The following is a 21,045-nucleotide window of genomic DNA, read 5'->3' on the forward strand; positions in this document are numbered from 1 at the left end:
CATACAAATCTTACAATGGATATATGAGCCTTGTAGGGAGTGCAGCATGCATACACTAGAATGATGTCTGGACACCGGCAACAAACTATTCCCTAAAATTTGAATAAAGTTTCCATGATAATAAGAGAAACAGACAGTTGAGGTAGAGAGAGGCTATTTATGCCAATTGGAGAGCTACAGATTGGGCACATAGTCTAAAATTTTCTGGAGTGGTAGCAAATAGCAATTAATTCTAGATCAGCTTTTAATTTTAGAACTGAAATTAATAGATTTTTGTTACACAAAGGTGCCTAATGTGATCTAAGGGTGTACGGAATTAGATCACAGATCAGCCATCATCTTATTAAATAGCACAACAGCTTGAGGTGCTAAATGACCTACTCCTGTTCCAATGTACTAATACCCACGGAATTTGGATCAAAGTTTCTGTCTACAGGTGGTTCTTTTATAATGTGCGTTTCATCAGTGCGAATTTGTTGTAACACGGTTGACAAATTGGGGATGCTGTTTCTACAACGCAAACTTTTAAAACATGTAGGCTGTAACGCGATTACAGTGCCAACACTATAAGTGCTGTTTCTAAAGTGAGAATTTTCTGTAACGCGGGGTTGCTCAAGAACACAAATCTTGCGTTATAGAAGAACTGACCGTACTTTGAACTTGGGCCTTTATGTGGAAAGGGCATGTTTGGTAAATAGTGTACTAGCCCACTGATCATCACAAGGAGGGCCCACAAAGGGGTCCAGATCTGAGATGTGGCTTGGGCCACTGCATGTGCAAAATAAAATTCACAGCATATTTTGACCTTTTGTAATAATGAACTGATTACCCATTTAAAGGATGTTTTTGAACCAGGAGCAAAAACGTGGGCAGCAACATCCTCCCCTATATGAGAAAGATTAAAATTTATGGATCAAGCAGGTATAAAACTGCACCCTAGAGTGCTGCGGGGACCTTCCATGCATATTTTAAAAAGACGACCCAGTATATTTTGATGGGGACAATGTAGATCACAGGTGGATAATCCTGGCACTTATATTGCTTCTCTGTACTTCAACTCCATGATATTTAGATACAGAGAGGGTAAAAGCTCTAAATATTTCTCATGTGATCATTGTTTCTATTACTTTGGACTGAGGGCCTCCACCTCATGTGGCTCTCCAATACATATTTTCTTTAGCTATAAAGTTCCTTTTTAAAGTTTATAAATTATAAATATTGTGTTAATATTCCAGGTACCACAGCAGGTGGCTATGCAGAGAAGTCCAATCCCTTCTCTACAGACTCCACAATGGTGGAGCTAATCTGAATGTAAAGAGAGATAGACAGAAAGCAGCAGCAACATAGACAAGTGATAGACCATGGGTAATCATTATATTCTTCAACAATTGCAATTGTGCAATTGAAGATCTCTAGATAAGAAAGTCAAAACGTTCTGCTAATACAAAAAAAAGGGAAGTGTCCAGAACAAATTATCTTTATTTCCTTCATAGATTTCTACTGATGTTCATCAGAATTAACTTTAATAAATATGCATTCCTCCAATTTCTTCTAGGATGGCTTCATGAATTGGCAAAGAGGTTGGGAACTCCATACATATCCATTTCTTCAATGAGTGCCTCCAACTCTGTGGACTCCACGAGCCAGGCCACCTTTGTTAACTCCAGCACTGGAGCTAACAGTTCCAGCTTTGAACTGCTCGGTGGTCCCTCAATCCGAAGCTCCTACATCACTTCACTCTACTTTGCACTCAGCAGCCTAACCAGTGTGGGCTTTGGGAATGTGTCGGCTAACACTGATGCTGAAAAGATCTTTTCCATATGCACCATGTTAATTGGAGGTAGGTTTGCAGTACTTTCCAGTGTAAGCATGTTTTCTCTTCCCAGTATTGATAGGAGAAATGCTGAGGATAAAGAAAATAACAATTCCAAATGCCCTGAATCTAGTTAACATAAGTTTAGCAAATATCAAAATTTGCCCCAATTCAGGCACTTTAACTTCAACTCAATCCTTATCCACAAGAAGTGAACTCAGTTTTGAATCAAGACAAAAAAGGCAGGGAAGATTCAGCAGGAATGGCATTGTGGAGGGACAAGCAGAGTTCACAGGCTGGACTTCTGGCTACCCCTGAGACAACAATGGTTGGCAGGCATTGGGTCACGATGCCTCCAGAACGGAAACCAATTTTCAAAGTCCTAGTAAATAACATCTACCACTCATCGATCTTCTTGGATACTTCCTCAAAAAATTCAATGAAGGTAGTGAGATACCTGTTACCAGTTGCTGTGCTGGAGATGGTTATGATTTAAAGTTGGTGAACTCATTGTTAAAGTAGGAAGCCTTAAAGAACTCAATCAAAAGGTGACGAGCTCTTGTTCAAACCTTACTTTTTTATTTTCTCCAGATTACCACAAGATTGCTACCATCACAACTTTTGTTTGTGTGCCCTAGCTGGAACTCAGTGGTAGATGAGTAAGGTTTTTCTGTATTTGGCTAAGGTTCCAACAATTTTCAAAAAGTGCTTTTTACGTCTCTTTTTTTTCAAGCTCGTTTCAGCAGCAGTTAAAGCATAACTTAGTGCATATTTCAGAACAGTATTTCAATCCTTGAGCAGAAATTTCTTGTAAACTTTGCTAAAGGAAGAGAATTGCATTACATATTAGTAAATGAGATGTCGATAATTAATATGGCCTGAGGCTGAAATATTAAAGTTGCCCAAACTCTCAAAATTAATTGGGTGGCCCTGTTTTTGATCTTCAACTGGCTTGATTCAGATTTGATTCCTATTTCTTCTTCAAAGGTTTCTTCTTCAAGTGATGCCAACCTGGAATTATAAACATTCAGCTGAGTCAGGTTCTAAGTATTGACTTTGAATTTAATGCTCTTGAGTGGAGAGAAAATTCGCATCTGCTCAGGTCAAACTGAAGACTGATTCTTTCATATTTTGTGGATAGGTGTCAGAGTGTATGAATGCAACAGTGTCTAAGTAATTCCCTAGGATAGCAGCTCGTGAGTGCTCAGCCTGTTGGCTTAAAATGTATAATTTGAGCAATGATGGTTGAAATCAATTGACAATGGTGGTTTCATGTTACACAGAAATAATTTATTTAAGGCTATATGAATTGTTTCGTTTCTGGTTTATGTTCCAACAATTCTCCGATGAATATAGTAGCATCTACAGTCAGGATGGTTTGGCCTGAGCTGTATGATTTTCTGAGACTACAGCTGTTCCTGTTTATATGTTGAACTAAAGTACCAGAAGGAGAGTATCAAGTATAAAAGTATTTTTATTTGCAGCCATCGTAAAAATGTCAGCAATGAAATAATATTGCTTGGGTTTATAGTCTCTGCTGTGAATGCTGAAGCTTTAGTTGTTGTTTGATTTGTCAATTGGCATTGCTGCATAAAGATAATAAGATCCTGAATCAAGCTTATTAATTGTATAAGTTATTAAACAATCCATGGACTTGCAGGCTCCCTTTTAAGCTATTTTACAGCATTATTTGTATGCCAGCTATTGAATACTTCATATTAATTTCATGCACTATATACTTTAACTGCAGTTTCTTTTTTTTTAATATGTACTAAATGAGAAGGATCACAATATTTACAGTAGTCACCAAAGCTCAGATTATATTTTCATTTCAGTAAGATGTGAATGCTTATAATAAATTGAGTTTCTTTTATTATTTTTTCTTATATCCAGTTAAGGAATTAGTTCTCCAGTCAGACAGCAATTAATTTCACTCTTTTGACGATTTCAACGCATGTCAGTCTTTACCATCTGTGAGAGTGTAGATGCTCCAGTCATGCTTCATTAGCTTTTAGTGGGGGAAGTAAAAATTACTACCACTCTATGGAATTGTTACCTCGTGCTAAACAGTTTTTCACAGAATGTCAGTGTAAACAGTACCCCAGAGAGAAACTTAGACAATTAAAGCAGCTAAATAGGCTTTTGCCAATTTTTGCATTCCCACTGTGTTCTCACCTGCTTTCATGTAAAGGTGTTGATTCCCACTCAAATAAAATTCAAAAGTGTTAATTACAAAAGGTTTAATGCTGATTTAGACAGAGTTCAGATATATGCTTCTCTAGTCTCATTTCAGTTGAGTTTCATTTCAACTGTACATCACAAAGCTCCAGAATACTAATTCCTTACTTTCACTTCTGCATTTCACTTAATTCGCCCCTCAGGATCTAAGGAAAACAACACTACCCTTTTCAATCTTTCCTTACACCTGCAATCTTCAGTCCTGGCAACATTCTTGTAAATTTCCTTTGTATGCTCTCTCGAGCAATTATGTCCTTATTATAATGGCATAACTAGAACTCTACATGCAACTCCAGCTGTGGTCAAACCAAGACCTTTATTTGTTCCAGCATTGCATGCTTGTTCTTGTATTCAGTTTATCATCAATTAAGAAATGTATCTCATGCGTAATAGTTTGTCTACTACCTTATCTACCCATCCTGCCACATTCGGGGGCCTATGACAGCAAGAGCTCTCATTTCCTACCCATCTCTGTATACTCACTCCTTCTCCATGGACATTGTCCTCTGACATCTGTCACCCCACATTTACCCTCCTAGCATTTCTACTATGTATTGGCAGTGTGATCTCGTTGCACACTTGCTTTGCAGGTCTGACCAAGAAACTTGCATTGGCAAAACGTAGCGGGTTGGCTTTTACACAAACAATCATTATGAAGTGTTGGAACCCATGTCAGCTCCTTGTAGCTGCTAATAACAACATTGATGTGGAGGTGCCAGTGTGGGACTGGGGTGGACAAAGTTAAAAATCACACAACTCCAGGTTATAGTCCAACAGGTTTATTTGGAAATACAAGCTAAGGAGCAGTGCTCTGAAAACTTGTACTTCCAAATAAATCTGTTGGACTATAACCTGGTCTTGTGTGATTTTTAACATAGAACAACAGTGACATGGGATGCTGGTCATGGTGATGAATTCAACCAGAATTGTCTGTCCCAGCCTATTGACTGGTATTATTAAGCATGTTATGATTGAATTTGAATTTGTGTTAGGCGTAAGGACATAATAATGGAGTGATTTAAAGGCTGTTACGTGGCACAGATGTATTTAATATTTGGGCTATTTTTACAATGACACGCAATAACAAAGAGTACAGTGGACTCAGAGCAACATTTCAGACTTTGCGTGAATTGAGAAATAAATGCAAATGAAAGACCAGCATAATTACACAGTTGGGCAATAAGTCAGACCAACCTGAACATAGCTGGGACCAGACCAACTCTATTTGAGAATCTCAGTCCTAAATTTAGCCTAAATTTGGTCTCAGTAGCTCGAAGTTTATAACTGCCTTGCGAAATATGGAGCTAGGAGGTACAGTTGAGCTTCTTCTGGATCCACTTCACTTCCACAGACTACTACCAGTCATCACATTCCCATTTGGCACTTGTCCCACTCACTTTCATTCCCAGTTATTCCCTCACCATTGCCATCCCTTTCTGAACAGTCACTGCTTGATTACCATCCTTTCCAATTACTCACCCTCCTGGCTGATATCTTACTACTTGTCAACCTATCCTTTATAAGTACCAATCTGAAGCCACTGCCAGGGAAGCTGTGGCTTCTAATTCAAAACATTTAATCCTTGCAAGATTCCTCACACATCAACATGCTCAATTACACACACAAATGGTAAGACATCTTGCCCATTATGAAAGTAAGAGTAGATTTTTGACGTCACAAGCACACACAAAAAAATGAATATGTTATTTCTTACCGACATGCTTTCGACTTCTGTCAACATAAAGCTGGTAAAGATATACAAAAGTATAAATTTGTTGAGATCCAATTAGCTCAGCATTTGCTGTATTAAAGAAACATGATTTGCTTTGAACTTTGCTTTGTGCTTTCCTTTAACAGCTCTCATGCACGCTGTAGTATTTGGAAATGTGACTGCTATAATCCAGAGAATGTATTCCCGACGGTCCTTATACCACACCAGGACAAAAGATTTGAAGGATTTCATCCGTGTTCATCGAATTCCCAAGCAGCTGAAACAGCGAATGCTCGAATGTTTCCAGACTTCATGGTCTGTCAATAATGGCATTGATGCCAATGAGGTATGTGACACTGACACTTTCTTCAACCATGTTAACCACTGGGCTCCCACTTATAGTCCAGGAATTGAACAGCCAATTACTCTGTGGGGTATAATAACATGTCAAGAAAGAAAAGGTCATATTGCATTTTTTTCTCACTTTGTTAGTAAACTGTTCCCTTACCTATACAGCCAAACTATTCTATTTGAATAAATAACAATCTGTTTTCAGTAGTTTAAATCTCTTACAGCCAATTAACATGGCTGTGCACCTGTATGAATCTTTCCTCACCTGTTAAAAGACCCATGAACACAAATTTAAAAACAATGAAACAGAGACCAAGAAACACAATGCACAGGTGAGTGTATCCAATAATCTTTCCATATTGTGGCTTCTTCTCTTCTAAAAATGATGGTTGCATCTCGCCAGAGAAGTTTGTATCTTGAAGGAGGTATTTGTGTCAATGCCAGTTCCTTGCCAGAAAAGACAAAACCAATTCTGTTCTCTCCTTGGCGTTTTGATATCTTCTGTTTCAAATGATCTCTTCTTCCCTTAAAGATAATGGCATCTGCTTCAACTACTCCCTGTGGCACTGTATTTCATTCTTTAGAAACCATTAAAAACAACTACTTCTATTCTATCTTCTTAGCCTTTTTTCTCATCATCTGCAAATTCCTCAGCATCTACTCCAACCTCAAGAAATATTTATTTCTTTTTCTTTCTGTCAGCAGCTTTCATCACCTTAATATTTTCCTGTTACAGCGGTTTTAGACCAGTGTCATTTTTTTTTTGCATTTCTTAATTTTCTTCCTGGCAAAGCAATTGTTGTAACATATTCAGATCTCCCTTCCCCATCAGTTGCAAATCATTTTTGTGGGAGCATGACTTTGAAACCCAGAGGTGAGTGGGTCAGAGCAGCATGCAGAAGTTATGCTCAGACAAGGGATAGGGGAACTGTGCTCCTGAGTACAAATCTGCTATTCAACCAAAGAAGGCCAACAGTGTGTAATCTGAATTTACACACTTCAGTGCTTGGGAGCCTCCTGTGAAGCGCTTCTGTGGTGTTTCCTCCGGCATTTATAGTGGCCTGTCCCTGCCACTTCCGGTTGTCAGTTTCAGCTGTCCTCTGTAGTGGCCGGTATATTGGGTCCAGGTCTATGTGTTTGTTGATGGAGTTTGTGGATGAATGCCAAGCTTCTAGGAATTCCCTGGCTGTTCTTTGTTTCGCTTGCCCTATAATGGTAGTGTTGTCCCAGTCAAATTCATGTTGCTTGTCGTCTGCGTGTGTGGCTACTAGGGATAGCTGGTCGTGTCGTTTCGTGGCTAGTTGAACAAACAGGTAAACTGTAAGTCCTCTGTGGATGTTGGTAAGCTAAGGGAAGAGGTCAGCTAGCATTCCTAGGCATCTGTTGATGAAATTGCGAGGATATCCGTTTTTTGCGAATACCTTGTATAGGTGTTCCTCTTCCTCTTCCTCTTTTTGCAGTGTGCTGCAGTGTGTTGTGGCCCTTTTGAACAGTGTCTTGATGCAATTTGACTGGGACAGCACTACCATTATAGGGCAAGCCAAACAAAGAACAGCCAGGGAATTCCTAGAAGCATGGCACTCATCCACAAACTCCATCAACAAACACATAGACCTGGACCCAATATACTGGCCACTACAGCGGACAGCTGAAACTGACAACCGGAAGCGGCAGGGACAGGCCACTATAAATGCCGGAGGAAACACCACAGAAGCGCTTCACAGGAGACTCCCAAGCACTGAGGATGTCACCTAGACAGGGGACGAAACGTTTGCGACAAAATCTTCCAGCTCGGCGAACAGAACCACAGCAACGAGCACCCGAGCTACAAATCTTCTCACAAACTTTTTACACACTTTCTTTGGAGTGTCAACAAATAGGAACCAGATCAAAGAGCCAGGAATGCCTGTAATTCTCTCTTCTTTAACCAGAAAAACTGTGTCCAGTCCCAAAGCCTCTTACAACTACCACAGAATAGTGTTAAAAATTGGAACCTTCATTGTTTGTATGATTCAGTGTTATAGCAAATATTAAATCTACCTATTCAGCCACACAGAGCCATCCATCATCCTTAAGCCTTAATCAAGACCATAGTTTTAAAATGGATTGACTCAATTTTTCTGACCAGTGTTGAAACCATTGCACTCAATGTTGATCAGACTGAGAATTGCAAACTTAGACACATTTACAAAGACTCTAACTTCCAGTGCAGCAGCCAAAACTCACTCAATGCAGGACACAATGTAGAAACCTCCAATGAGAATAAGGGCAAAAGGCACACACCTTTTTATGGCACTCTATCATAAAGTAAGTTTAATGTCCAGTGCGAATATTACTGAATGGGTGAATGCATGAAAATTATAGGGTGGGATTGTAGGATGGGCTAAGTGAGTGCATAGATCAGCAACTGATGAAATGATAAACCAATAGAGTGGTTGATGGATACGTTAGTCAGCCAGCAGGTAAGTGGGGTGATAAAATAGCTGGTGGATAGGTTGATAGGTGGTTAGGGTGGTCACTTGGTAAGGTTACAGATAGTAAGATGGTATGTTAATACAACAAGTGAATAAGCAGATGATTGGGAATAACTTATTCTTTAATTGACTGCATAGATATAAAGGGCGAGCAAAAATAAAGAGCTGTTATGTCATAGTGGTAGTGTCCCTACGCAGCTCGGAGGCCTGCATTCAAGTCCCACCTACTCTAGAGGTGTTTCACAACATCTCTGAAGAAACTACCTTGAAAATATCTAGAAAGCAAAACTGGTTTGAAAGAGCAAAGGGAGAACAGGTAGACCTGGTCTGTGGAAGGAATTGAAACACTGAAAAATTAATAAACTCTATTTACATGGAAAAACTTCTATCTCACCAACTAGTTTGGTCCAGAATTGATAATGGCACTCGAGGATAGTTTCTAAAGATAGGAAGATAGGTCTTGGAAGATTGAGACAGAAGACTGCTTCGGAAGGATGTATTGGCCTTGGAGAGGGTACAACAAAGGTGTGCAAGACTGGTACCTGAACTTCAGGGATTAAATTATGAAGAGAGATTATACAAATTGGATTGTTTCTGCAGAATTTTGAAGGTTATGTGGTGATCTTCAAGATATAACCAGAAAAAGACAGAGTAGATAACAATAAACTAAATCCACTGATTGAGGATTCTAGAGCTAGGTGACATTGACTAAAAATCAGGCCCAGACTGTTCAGGAGAGATATTAGGAAGCACGTTTACACATAAAGATGATAGATGTTTGGAATTCCCTGCCACAAACAGCAGTTGATGCTGGATTCAGTTGTTAATTTTAAATCTGAGCTAGATTAAGTTTTGTTAAGAAAAGGTATTAAGGGATATGGGGCAAAGGCAGGTATATGAAGCTAGGGTACAGATCAGCCATGATTTCATTGGATTGTGGAACAGACTCATGGGACTGAATGGCTGCTGCTGTTTCTATGTTCCTAAAATTGTAGTTGGAGTTACGTTGGAGAAGAATGGTTGAAATTAAAGTTACGTGCGATGATTTACCACTGACACTTTGTTAAGCTGAACCTTACAGTTGATAGAAAAGTAGATATGTGGACACAGGGTACATCTTTCCTGAAAAAAAGGTATCATCTTAGCACTGTTGCTTCTTATTGACCAGTGTCATATCCAAAGTATTCTCAGAGCAAGGGATTCAACAATTAACACTGAATAAGGTTTGCAAATTCTATCTGAATTTATGGACACCAATTAAAAGAAAGGCAATGTATTAAATCCATATGACACATGGTCCGGCATTGATATAGTTGGAATTCAGAATGGATATTCTATAAAAGAGTTTATAATAAAATTTAAGAAACTCTGTGTAAGATTGCAACAATTCTACTTGGAAATTCCTAATTCAGTACTTGCCTTTACATTGTTGGACTGTGCTAAGGCGTCAAACTTGGGTAGACTCCTGACATCAATCTTCAGAAATAAACAATATACTGGAATAGATGGCAGAAGCCTTAAAAAAGGATCCTTGTGAAACATTCATTCTTGCAGCCTTCATGGCTCACATTAGACATTCAGCAGTCATACAAAAGATGGAGAATTCATTGGTGCCGATAACATGGGACCACCCAGATCCAAGCTGAAGGTGGGTAGATGAAAGGAGAGTCACAACTGCCTCTGGAAATTCTAGCAGAGGACAGGAATTATGGAACTTAAACAGAAGAATGATCCTAGTAATGCCCAAGGTATGGTCAGCAGATGCTTTGGATATGACTCAAAATAACATTATGCAATAAATTTTCTTAAATGGACTAGCAAGGTTTTGAAATTACATACAGCTCAGAATAAGAAGGTGGTGGTACTAATCAGGGAGAATTACAAGAATTGTTACCAGTTACAAGAAGCTTCAGTGCAATAATGAATATTTTGTTCATGGACACATGCAATTGTGTCTAGCCTCCCTTCTATTGATTCCATTTATACTTCCCACTGCCTCAGGAAAGCATCTATCATAATCAAAGACCTCTCCCACCCTGGTTATACCCTCTTCCACCCTCTTCCATCGACAAAAGATGCAAAAATTTGAAAATACATACCACCAGCTTCTTCCCCGCTGTTATCAAACTTAGGAACAGGCCTCTCATATATTAGAATTGATTTTTCTCTGCACTTCTCAGTAGCTGTAACACTATACTCTACATTCTGTTCTATTACCCTAATGTATTTATGTAAGTTATGATTTGTCTGGATAGCAAGCAAAACAATACTTTTCACTGTATCTTGGTAAACGTGATAATAATAAATCAAATCAAATCAAACAGTAGATTGGTATCTCAGTTTGGATGTAGGATCGGTTAAAATATCATAGAGATGTGTGCAGAGGGAAGGTTTTTCATTAAGTCTCAAAGTGTGGTGCTAGAAAAGCACAGCCATACTGCAGCATCTGGGGAGCAGGAGAATTGACGTTTCGAGCATAAGCTCTTCATCAGGAATATCTGATCTCCAGCATCTGCAGTGCTCACTTTCTCCCTATTCATTAAGGCTGAAGATTTAGAGGAAATCCAGCAAGCTGAATCATATCATGTAAGGTTATCAGAAACAAATGATAATCCAAAGTGTAATACAAAGACAAGCACATTAGGAGTAGAAGGGCCTGGATAAGTTTACATGCAGTGTTGGAAAACAGTAGTTATACTGCATGGCAGCCAATATGTTTGGGAGCTTAATTGTAGTTTAAACTTCCTAGGCAAATGCCATAGTGTGAACAGATCAGAGTTTCCACAATGCAGAGACCAAAGGTCTGGTCCATGGTTTGAACGTTCTGGCACTCAGGCTTTCTCAGGTTTAGATGCTTGACTCCAGCTGACTCCTGTCATATTTAATTCTGTGGATTTTGTCCCAAAAGGATGGCATTAGTACAGATGGCAGACTGTTCTCATCTACACTGTTAATAATTAGAACTTCTGTTGCAGCTCCTTTTGCACTCACAAACAAGTCGAGGCCAGAAACCTATTGGTGGAGATAACAAAAATCAGTAACGGCTACTATTCTAACAAAACAACATTATACATTAACAGCGGAGCAGATGGTGCAGGACATTTTAATGCAGAATAGAAGAACAGTTTTCTTTGTGTAACTGTCTTCTTTCAAAGCAACTTTATTCTAAGTGTCTGACCTGTGTCATAGGTATTTGAGCTAATCAAGGACAGATGTTGCATTTACATTCACAGGAGTAATTAGTACGAGGTCATCCAGTATAATCCTCAAAGCAGGCAGCATCATACTTACATATTGATAAATATTTCTGAGCTTTCCTTTAATTGCTCATACTATGTGATTGCAACCATCTTCAACAATGGAATGGCAAATGGATTTTGGTTTCACACTGAGATCCCCACCATGAGAGAAGCCAGTTTACAGGAAATTCAATCCACTCCATGTGATCACAGGAGATAACAGGCTCCACTGAATACAGCAAAAGCTACCAGCTCCACAAACAGCCCAGCTGTGGTGCTGAAGACTTATTTTCCAGAACTAGTCATGCCATTAACCAAGTTGTTGCAATGCAACTACCATACTGTCATTTACCTGGCAAAGTGCAGAATTGCTTAATTTTGCCTTTGCCAAAAAAACAAGAATAAATCTATTCCACCCATTCACAGCCCCATCCTTCTACTCTCAATCATCAGTAAAGCGATGGAAGGTATTGCTGACAATGCTATAACCAGCATCTACTCACCAAAGCTTATTCCCTGACACTCACTTTGCATCTGTCAGAACCAGCCAGCTCCAGACTTCATTTCGGCCTTGGACCAAACACAGACAAGAGATTGCTAAAAGGATGCAAGAATCAAAGCTTTTTGTTAGGTGGTAGCCAAGAACCTGAGAACCGACTGGCAGATTTCTCAACTGATTGTTCCATTTCAATGGTAGGTGTGAGTGCAGGGTGGAGCCCATTAAGACATGTTAAAGAAATTCTTTGATGCAACGCAAATTCAAATATTGCAAATGTGTCATCCACATTGTGGAAGCGTGTGACGGTTAGGAGGTGAGTGGTCATTGCATCAAAGACACGCTTCTCATTATAACCAACTATGATGTTAATAAGAGCTCAGCATGGAGAGAATCCCATAGTCACATCATCTACTTAGATAGACATGGTGTCATTGAAACTGAACTTAACTGCAGAAGTTGCCATAGTTCATGAATTCAATTAATACAAGTTCAAACAGCGATAGTACATCTCAATTGCCATGCTATAGTGACATACTGCCGATGTCAATGGCTTCCTTGAATGGTATGTTGATAAATTTTGCTGGCAATGTTGAAAGAGCACATGGACATGCCATTGCTCTTAAAAAAATAGGAGAGCAAAAAGCTACAAAGACTCGCGGAAGTGAAAGAATCCTTCACTGTGTGGGTAGGAAACTTATTTGAACTGGTTGCAACAGCTCACATAATCATTTGGCCAATGCATATTGGGCAAAACCAGTCGTAGATAAAATAAGATATAAAGGGACATTTCTTTATGTGCCTTAGATAGCCCATGGTGAGTCGTGAGGACAAATTATACCATATACATCACTCGGAAAGTTACCACCCTTATGCAAGTCTAACAAGTGGCTGTGTGACTTGCCATGAAATGAAGCTGTTCAGTTATGTGTAGTGACAGGTCCTATAAGTCTAAATTTGGAACTACCAACATTCTGGCATGGTCCAAACAGTTGTCGAGGAACTTAAGTGGACCAGCCACATGCAGACTAAGTACAAGAGCAGGTGAAATGCTGAACATTCTGCAACGAGTGGCTTACCTCCTGTGTCCCCAAAACCTTTCCACCACCTACAAGTCAGGAGTATGATGGAATACCCTTCACTTGCCTGGATGAATGCAATTCTCACCACAATCGATAAACTATGTGGGATAAAGCAGCATCTCACCAATCAGCTTAAACATTTGCTCCATCTATCATTATTACTTTGTGGCTACAATGTGTGCTGTTGAGAACTGCACTGCAACAACTTACCAATACTCCTTTGATAGTAATTCTAAAACCTGTGACCTCTCTTATGCAGGGAGAAAATGAGGACTGCAGATGCTGGAGATCAGAGCTGAAAATGTGTTGCTGGAAAAGCGCAGCAGATCAGGCAGCATCCAAGGAGCAGGAGAATCAACGTGTCGGGCATGAGCCCTTCTTCGGGAATCTTCAAGAAGGGCTCATGCCCGAAACGTCGATTCTCCTGCTCCTTGGATGCTGCCTGACCTGCTGCGCTTTTCCAGCAACACATTTTCACCTCTCTTATGCAGAAGACCAAACAACAGCCTCACCTTCAAGTTTTCTTCCAAGTCACACACCATCCTGACCTGAAAATGTGTTATAATTCCTTCATCAGCACTGTGTCAAAATCTTGGAGCTCTCTGTCTAACCATATATGGGTGTACAATACCACACAGAGGCCTGTCCTTCAAGAAATTGTCCTTCTTGAGAGCAAATAGAAATACACAATAAACGCTAGATTTACCACCATCACATGGATGACTAAGAAAAAGTAACAGAATATTTTTAGTAGTAATTGCTTCTTGTCACAGTTCTGTGTTCTTACTCTCACTCAGCTCCTTTCTTAATTTGTTGTGCAGGCTCTGTACTTGAAGGTCTGTACTCCAGCTTTGCACTAAACCCTTTGTTCTGTCCCAGCCCTATGCAAATACATCTTGACATTTTTATTTCTCTGACTTGGCCCTCTCCTAACATTTTTCTCTGTTTCTCTATCCCTGTTTCAGCCTTGTGCATTGAAATGGTGTGCAGGGATATGGGGAAACGGCAGGAGATTAGCACTAGAGAAGAGACATGATGGGTCAAATAGCCTCCTACTGCACTGTACCATTTCTGTGCTAATCCCTTCCTTCATTCTACACTTCTGCTGATTAGGTTGGAAAATTGAGTATAGAGGTATGCACAACACATATCACTTACTGTGTAGTATTTCCATATTGTTCATCATGCACCACTATCTCCCTTGTTTCTACATACATTGTTGTGAGAGGAATCCATTTTATTCAATCTCGAGCAATATAAAAAAATTGTGTCATGGTGGAGGAATATGTCACTTAGGTTTGTGTAGCAAAATTCATGCAATACACATTGATATTGAAAAGTTTCGACATCCCATTGCTGTATCTAATACCTGCATCTCTGGCTTGTATTTGCAATGCCAAAATGTATCATGGATAAAGAAAACCATTGCAATTCTCATGAAACCGTCAACTTGAACATGACTTGGGCATGACCCCTTCTGGGGATGAAATGCAATTTAACAAGTGTAGTGAAATGGCATTTGAGTTTCAGAAACTGTGAAGTTAACTGTCAGTAAATTGACTCAACTGAGAGGCAGAGATGAGTAAACCTAACAACCTTGTACACTATTTGAAGAAGTGCCAGGGATCTGCAATCAATGTCCATTTTGAAGTGTGACAATCATTTTGACAACAAGTCGATTTTGCTTTGTCAAAACATTCATCTGGTTTTCCCACCTGAAGGTTGCCTTGCATAATGAGATCATGAGCTGTTGTTGATGAGAGAAAGATTATTCGTGGGCTGACTCAAGTGCGGTCATGCCAAAGCTTACAACCCCTTCCCTCTCCACCACCACCCCAATGCCCATTCACTAAATAACAATATGCACAGAACTCCTGAGGCCCAAAGTACCATTGAAAAATGAGGTGCAAAATAGTTGTTTAAAATAGTCAATCGAAAACCACTACCCCAATCCTGATATGCCAGTGGGAGGCCAGACAATGGTACCAGCTTTTCCCCTGCCAGATGTAAATAATGCTAGGGTCTCAAAATTATGACAGTCTACTAATCAGCTGGCCAACTGTCAAAATCAAACCCAAATCTTCTTGTTGATTCAAACAAAAATCAAAATTAAACAAGCTATTGCTTTAACTCTTAATGGTCATTTTCAAAGTAGACTTTGTGAATGTACTGTTTATAAAGTTAGGAGGATTTTAAACTCACCGTGTTGAAATCAGAATTTATCATTAATGAGGCTGAGTGATTCCGTGAGCTAGAACCTTTATCCTGCAATTTGGGTCCGCATCCATTTCAAATTGATGGTCGAAAATTTCTTAAATGGAATGTTTTGGAAAATCTGACACCAGTTCTCAAAATACCAAACTGTTCATTTGTATCACTAAATTGTGGATCCTGTTTTTCAGACATGGGTATGTAAAATGGAAGCATAATTTCAGGAAAAGAGATACACTGTGGGGTTTCTACAAGAGGTATGTGCAAGGTGATGAGGTTCAATATGTCCCCATTTAAAAAAATAACTCTCATCAATCATAGGCTGGGCTTTAACATGAAGATGGTGTGGATGTCCAACTAACTGGCCTGAAATTTGGTATCAAGGCCCCTTACAGTAGCACTGGAAGCTTTGCCTGTATCTTGGGTGGTTCAGGCAAATAGTTGCCTGAAGGTATGGCCTCAGCCCTCTTTAAGAGTAGCCAGCCAGCCAGCAGCTTCTTTGTCATAGCAGCACCACAGTGAGTGGTGTCCACTGCTGGGACTGCAACAAGTCTTGGACAAGAAACTTCAATAAAGGCCAGGAAGCAAAGTGGATGATGTGGGTTTGCTGGGATCGATCAAGGCAGGCAGGCCCTGGCTGGATGGGCATTGTCCTGGAAGGCTAGATGGATTCTGGCAGAAGCTGCTGAAGGGGGTCTTCTTTGGATTGCCTGTGAACCGAGCCTGTAAGTAGTCCACCGGGATATACCTTGCAGTCTCACCAAATGCCACTAGCACCCTCCTCCCCACATTAATTTGCCAATTAAGGATTTCAATTGGCCTACTCTCTGATAAGCCACTCACCACCTACCTAACTGCTCACAAAATATGGACAAAGGCAGGAAGGAACAGTATGGTGCCCAGCCATCCATCTCACCCACTTTCTTTGTCCCTCCTCACTTGCCAGCCCTCCCATGGAGGCTGGGCATATAAATCCAGCCATCATGTGACCATGTGTATTCAATCACATTTGACTTAATGAATTTACCATTTATTAATGAATTTACCATGGTTGTTCATATCCTTTTGGAAGAAAACCTTTGGGCTGTTTCACTATCTTAAAGTCTTGATATAAATGCAAGTTGGTGTTCCAAATGATTAAAAGACGTATTTTGTTTAGGATGAATCTCTCTCTCTCACTCTCCGTCTCAACCCTGAAAGACAGTTATGGTGACAAGGTAAATATAAGGATCACTTTTGTCAGAAAGCAGGAGAAACATACACAATCTTGCAGCCTGTGTGTTGTTCCAAGTGACAATAGCAAAGCTAATCTTCAAGTCCTAAAATGTAAGATCAAGGTCAGAATGCATCTGAAATCACCCAAGCATTGGGCAGCTCAAAGATTGGCTGAATAAATACATAATTTTGAGTCACTGTCTTCAAATCCAAGATATTGAATCTGGAACACTGGATCGAAACACATGTGAATAATTTATTGAAATATAAAATTATTTTCAACAGTGTTGAATTTCCCAATAATCCTAGCTTGCTGTTTTATTTGGAAGCAATCAAAAAGAGATCAATATCACTGAATAAAAATGTATTTCACATTTAATTAGGTATCAGGTTTTTGCTACAGCATTGTGGATCTGCTGCATAGTGACAACCTAAATTGAAGCTGGAGACATGGAAAAGAATTGACAACTAACAAGGTGAAAACTGAGGAAGCTTGGCAATTCAACGACAGACTACAGTGGATCAAGAAGTGTAAGGGGTTCAAGGGGAAAGAGAAATGGCCTGAACCTTAATATTCTGACTGTGTCACAGTATTGTGGGGGGTGTGGGGCCTATCAGCGGGTCAAGGACATGGAGATTTGTCGAATCAATGACTTTTTAAATTCAGATACTTGCATATACATGGGATTTCCAGGTTTCCCGATCAAATTGGGTGGGCAGGTGTAATGATGACCTACACTATTTAGAGGAACCCAAGAGGACATGGTGGTCAAAGGTGTCAGGAATATTCCAAAAGCTGGACAAATGGAGGACACTTGGCAAAGGCTGCACTTATAAATGGATCTCCATGACACCCTTACTGCAGATGGGAAGGGTGTCAGGAATGCTCAGTTTCTCATCAACGGGAGGAAGAACTGAGCCACAGAGAAAAAGCAAGGCATCATTGGAAATGGCAGCGAAGAGTGTGGTGCTATACTCCAAGATACAGTGCCAGAGGTCAGTCTCTTTGGCCAGGAAAGCTGATGGCCTGGCCTACTCAGGGCCCTCAGTACCTTGTCAAGCCTTTCCTTGTGATCACGTTGCATGCCACAGCAATTGTAGGGGTTGCACTCACAGTCCATGCCACCTCTGTGCATGTGACATCACTGCCAGAAATACCACAGGTCTTGTGTAATGGCTGCATACTCCCAGTTTATTTAATGTGGCGGTTTGGTGCCCCTGCGATGAATGATAATAATGTTCATACAGAGGAGCTCCCCTGAAGAATTGTTGCTGGCTCAACCACTGCCTGAGTGAATTGATGTGCCAGGCAGTGAGCAGGTTTGCCACAGGAAGCAGCTAGGGATGTGGTGAGTGGATCCCAGAGCAGAGAATGGTGCAGTAAGAGAGGGCAGCAACAACGGTGCATGATGATGACATAAGTGAGTCAAACTTCTGGTCAAAAATGTGGTGCAGATACTTAGGGACGGAATCAGTGACAATGACGCCCTGTTTCAGTGCACCACTGGGTGGCACAGTGGTTAGCACAGTGCCACAGTGCCAATTTCCGCCTCAGGCAACTGACTGTGTGGAGTTTGCACATTCTCCCCGTGTCTTTGTGGGTTTCCTCCGGGTGCTCCGGTTTCCTCCCACAGTCCAAAAATGTGCAGGTTAGGTGAATTGGCCATGCTAAATTGCCCGTAGTGTTGGGTGTAGGGGAATGGGTCTGGGTGGGTTGCTCTTTCGAGGGTTGGTGTGGACTTGTTGGGCCAAAGGGCCTGTTTCCACACTGTAAGTAATCTAAAACCAGCAGGAGGTACAGCATTCTCTTTCACACACCCCTTATTTCAGCACAGCTTGCATATACATCCATCCCCCTCAACCTGGGGATGGGGGCGAGATCCTTCTGAGAACCTGATCTGACCAGCCACCACTGACACTTGTTCTCAACTTATTGCAGTGTTAGGCCTATCCCTCACACAGTTCCCTGTTCACCACGTTCCCCAACTCGCACTCTTCGTTTTCTCCTAGAGCAGAGGAGAGTGCAGAAGAGCAAACCAAATCACCAGAAACATTATCCTCCGATGATAGCCTCCCGCCGAGAGGGGAGAAGGAAGCGCTGGAGATAAACTAGGTCTCTGCGTGACTAACCACTGGAGACGGCAAGGTGGGCAGAATTAAATGACAGATAGCCTTACTGTATTGAGCACTCTCTAATGGTGAATCGATGTCACCAACCACTAAAATATGATTATCTGCAAAATATGGCTTTGAACCTTTCACCTTGTCAGTTCTGATTCATGACTTTTGTCACGCGAACCCAACAAGTGTTTCTGAGTGGCTGTTGCCAGCAGAAGATGAAAACTACTCACACTCAACAGGTTCCTTCTGGTGTGGTGCAAGACAGATACTAAGAAAGGTCTTGTAAAGCAATGGGGTTGATGTCAGATGCCTGCAGAATCATAGTGATGTAGCAATGCTGTCAAAATTACACAATTAACAAGAGCTGGAAGGGAGCAGAAGCTCTAATCTCAAACTGAGAACTTATACCTGTAGGATCCTATCAAACCTAAATAAAGAGTTCTTGCAGGAAGTTTAATGGACTCCAGCAGATTTACCTTGGAAAATTAAATAGAGATAGACTTAACCAAACAACAAAGCTTCAAAGTGAGCAAACAAAGCAAACTCATAGTCAAGAAGAATAGAGGAAATTGTTTGAAGACACACCGCAACAAGAGCTACCACAAGAACAAAAGGACATTACACATTTACCCTGGAGACCCAAACAATGATGAGCACTGAGCAGCGGATCAGACATGATGGCAGAGACAGAAACATTTCCAGACCTCAAAAGTATAGTCCAGATACTAAGGAATGGAATCAGTGACAATGATGCTGGAGAAACAGGGAAGCCACTCTCGGAAATGTTCCACGCAACTGAGTAAGGGCACCAGGTGCAGGAGTGGAAGAACTGGGGAGAAAAAGCTCACTAAGTAACAAATATCTGCTGCTTTGGATAAGCAAGGCCAGAGGACCAAGTTTGTAGACTACTGTATGTTGTGGGAACGAACACTAACCTTGATGAGAATGCAGCATCATGTGAATAGACATAATTGGTGTTCAATGCTTATTTCAATGTTTGAAGATATTTAATTGTTGAGCTTGCAAAGTTCAATAGAAGATGACAGAGGTCAGGTAAAAGCATGGATTTATTCAATAATGATTGTTATTGGATGGTAGAGAATTGTGCTTTTGAAGGATTGAAAGCAGAATTGATTCATGATTGGATTGTGTTTTGGGTTGCAGGTGAGGCCTTATCATAGGAGAAAGTGAGGTCTGCAGATGCTGTAGATCAGAGCTGGAAATGTGTTGCTGGAAAAGCGCAGCAGGTCAGGCAGCATCCAGGGAACAGGAGAATCGACGTTTCGGGCATAAGCCCTTCTTCAGGATTCCTGAAGAAGGGCTTATGCCTGATCTGCCTAAACAAGATACATCTATCGAAAGATTTAGCAAAGTTATGAACAGTCATGAAACCATTCACTTATGATATTCAGGTTATTGATGGAGAATGGAATCCTTTTTGCCACAACTATTATTCATTGGACCATACTGACAAAATATTTAGTAACAGGGCTTAACCAAGTGTTAAGATAACAGAAAGATAAAGGTTTGGTTGATGGTAGATTATCGTGCAGGGAGGAAATTAAGAAAGTTTAAAAAAATTGATTTTGTTGCTATATTAATCCTAAGGAGTGATTCAGAAAGGGGAAAGTCTTAACCAGTTTTGTTTCCAATTGCTCTCCTGCTTGCGTCCTTATCTTCTGTAATAGTGCATTCAGTTCTTGTCACTGCACTACAGGAAAAATATGATTGTACTTGATGGCAATAAAGGAAATTTAAAAGGATGTTCCCTAGAATGGAAAATTTTATTCATCATCAAAAATTGGATAGACTAGGATTGTTTTCACAACAGAGATGGCTGAACGGAGACCTAAGTGAAGAATATAAAATTGTGAGATGTAGCTGTGGTAAACAAAATTGCTAAGTAAAAGACGGAGATTGCCATGTGAAGATATGTTGTTGTTAAAATAAAATATCTGCTGTCTATTCTATTACTCTGACTCAGGAGGGACAGGGTGAGATATTTTTAAAAATTCTAGATGCAAAGTGTTCAGGAATAATAGGAAAAAAGTGGCAGAATTGGTTATGGAGTATGGTGGAGAGAAGGATGTTCCA

General features: G+C 40.4%; 1 protein-coding gene across 3 annotated transcripts in view; it reads left to right on the forward strand.

Moving 5' to 3' along the window:
- Nucleotides 1-21,045, forward strand: part of kcnh3 (potassium voltage-gated channel, subfamily H (eag-related), member 3) — a 664,660-nt gene that overhangs the window by 536,701 nt on the left and 106,914 nt on the right. For all 3 annotated transcript variants that reach the window (XM_043692967.1, XM_043692968.1, XM_043692965.1), the window contains exons 8-9: nt 1,556-1,840; nt 5,909-6,108. In XM_043692967.1, the coding sequence (XP_043548902.1) occupies nt 1,556-1,840; nt 5,909-6,108 (485 nt within the window). The remainder of the gene's footprint in view (nt 1-1,555; nt 1,841-5,908; nt 6,109-21,045) is intronic.

Source organism: Chiloscyllium plagiosum, chromosome 7 (genome assembly GCF_004010195.1).
Source record: "Chiloscyllium plagiosum isolate BGI_BamShark_2017 chromosome 7, ASM401019v2, whole genome shotgun sequence".
NCBI classification, from domain to species: domain Eukaryota; kingdom Metazoa; phylum Chordata; class Chondrichthyes; order Orectolobiformes; family Hemiscylliidae; genus Chiloscyllium; species Chiloscyllium plagiosum.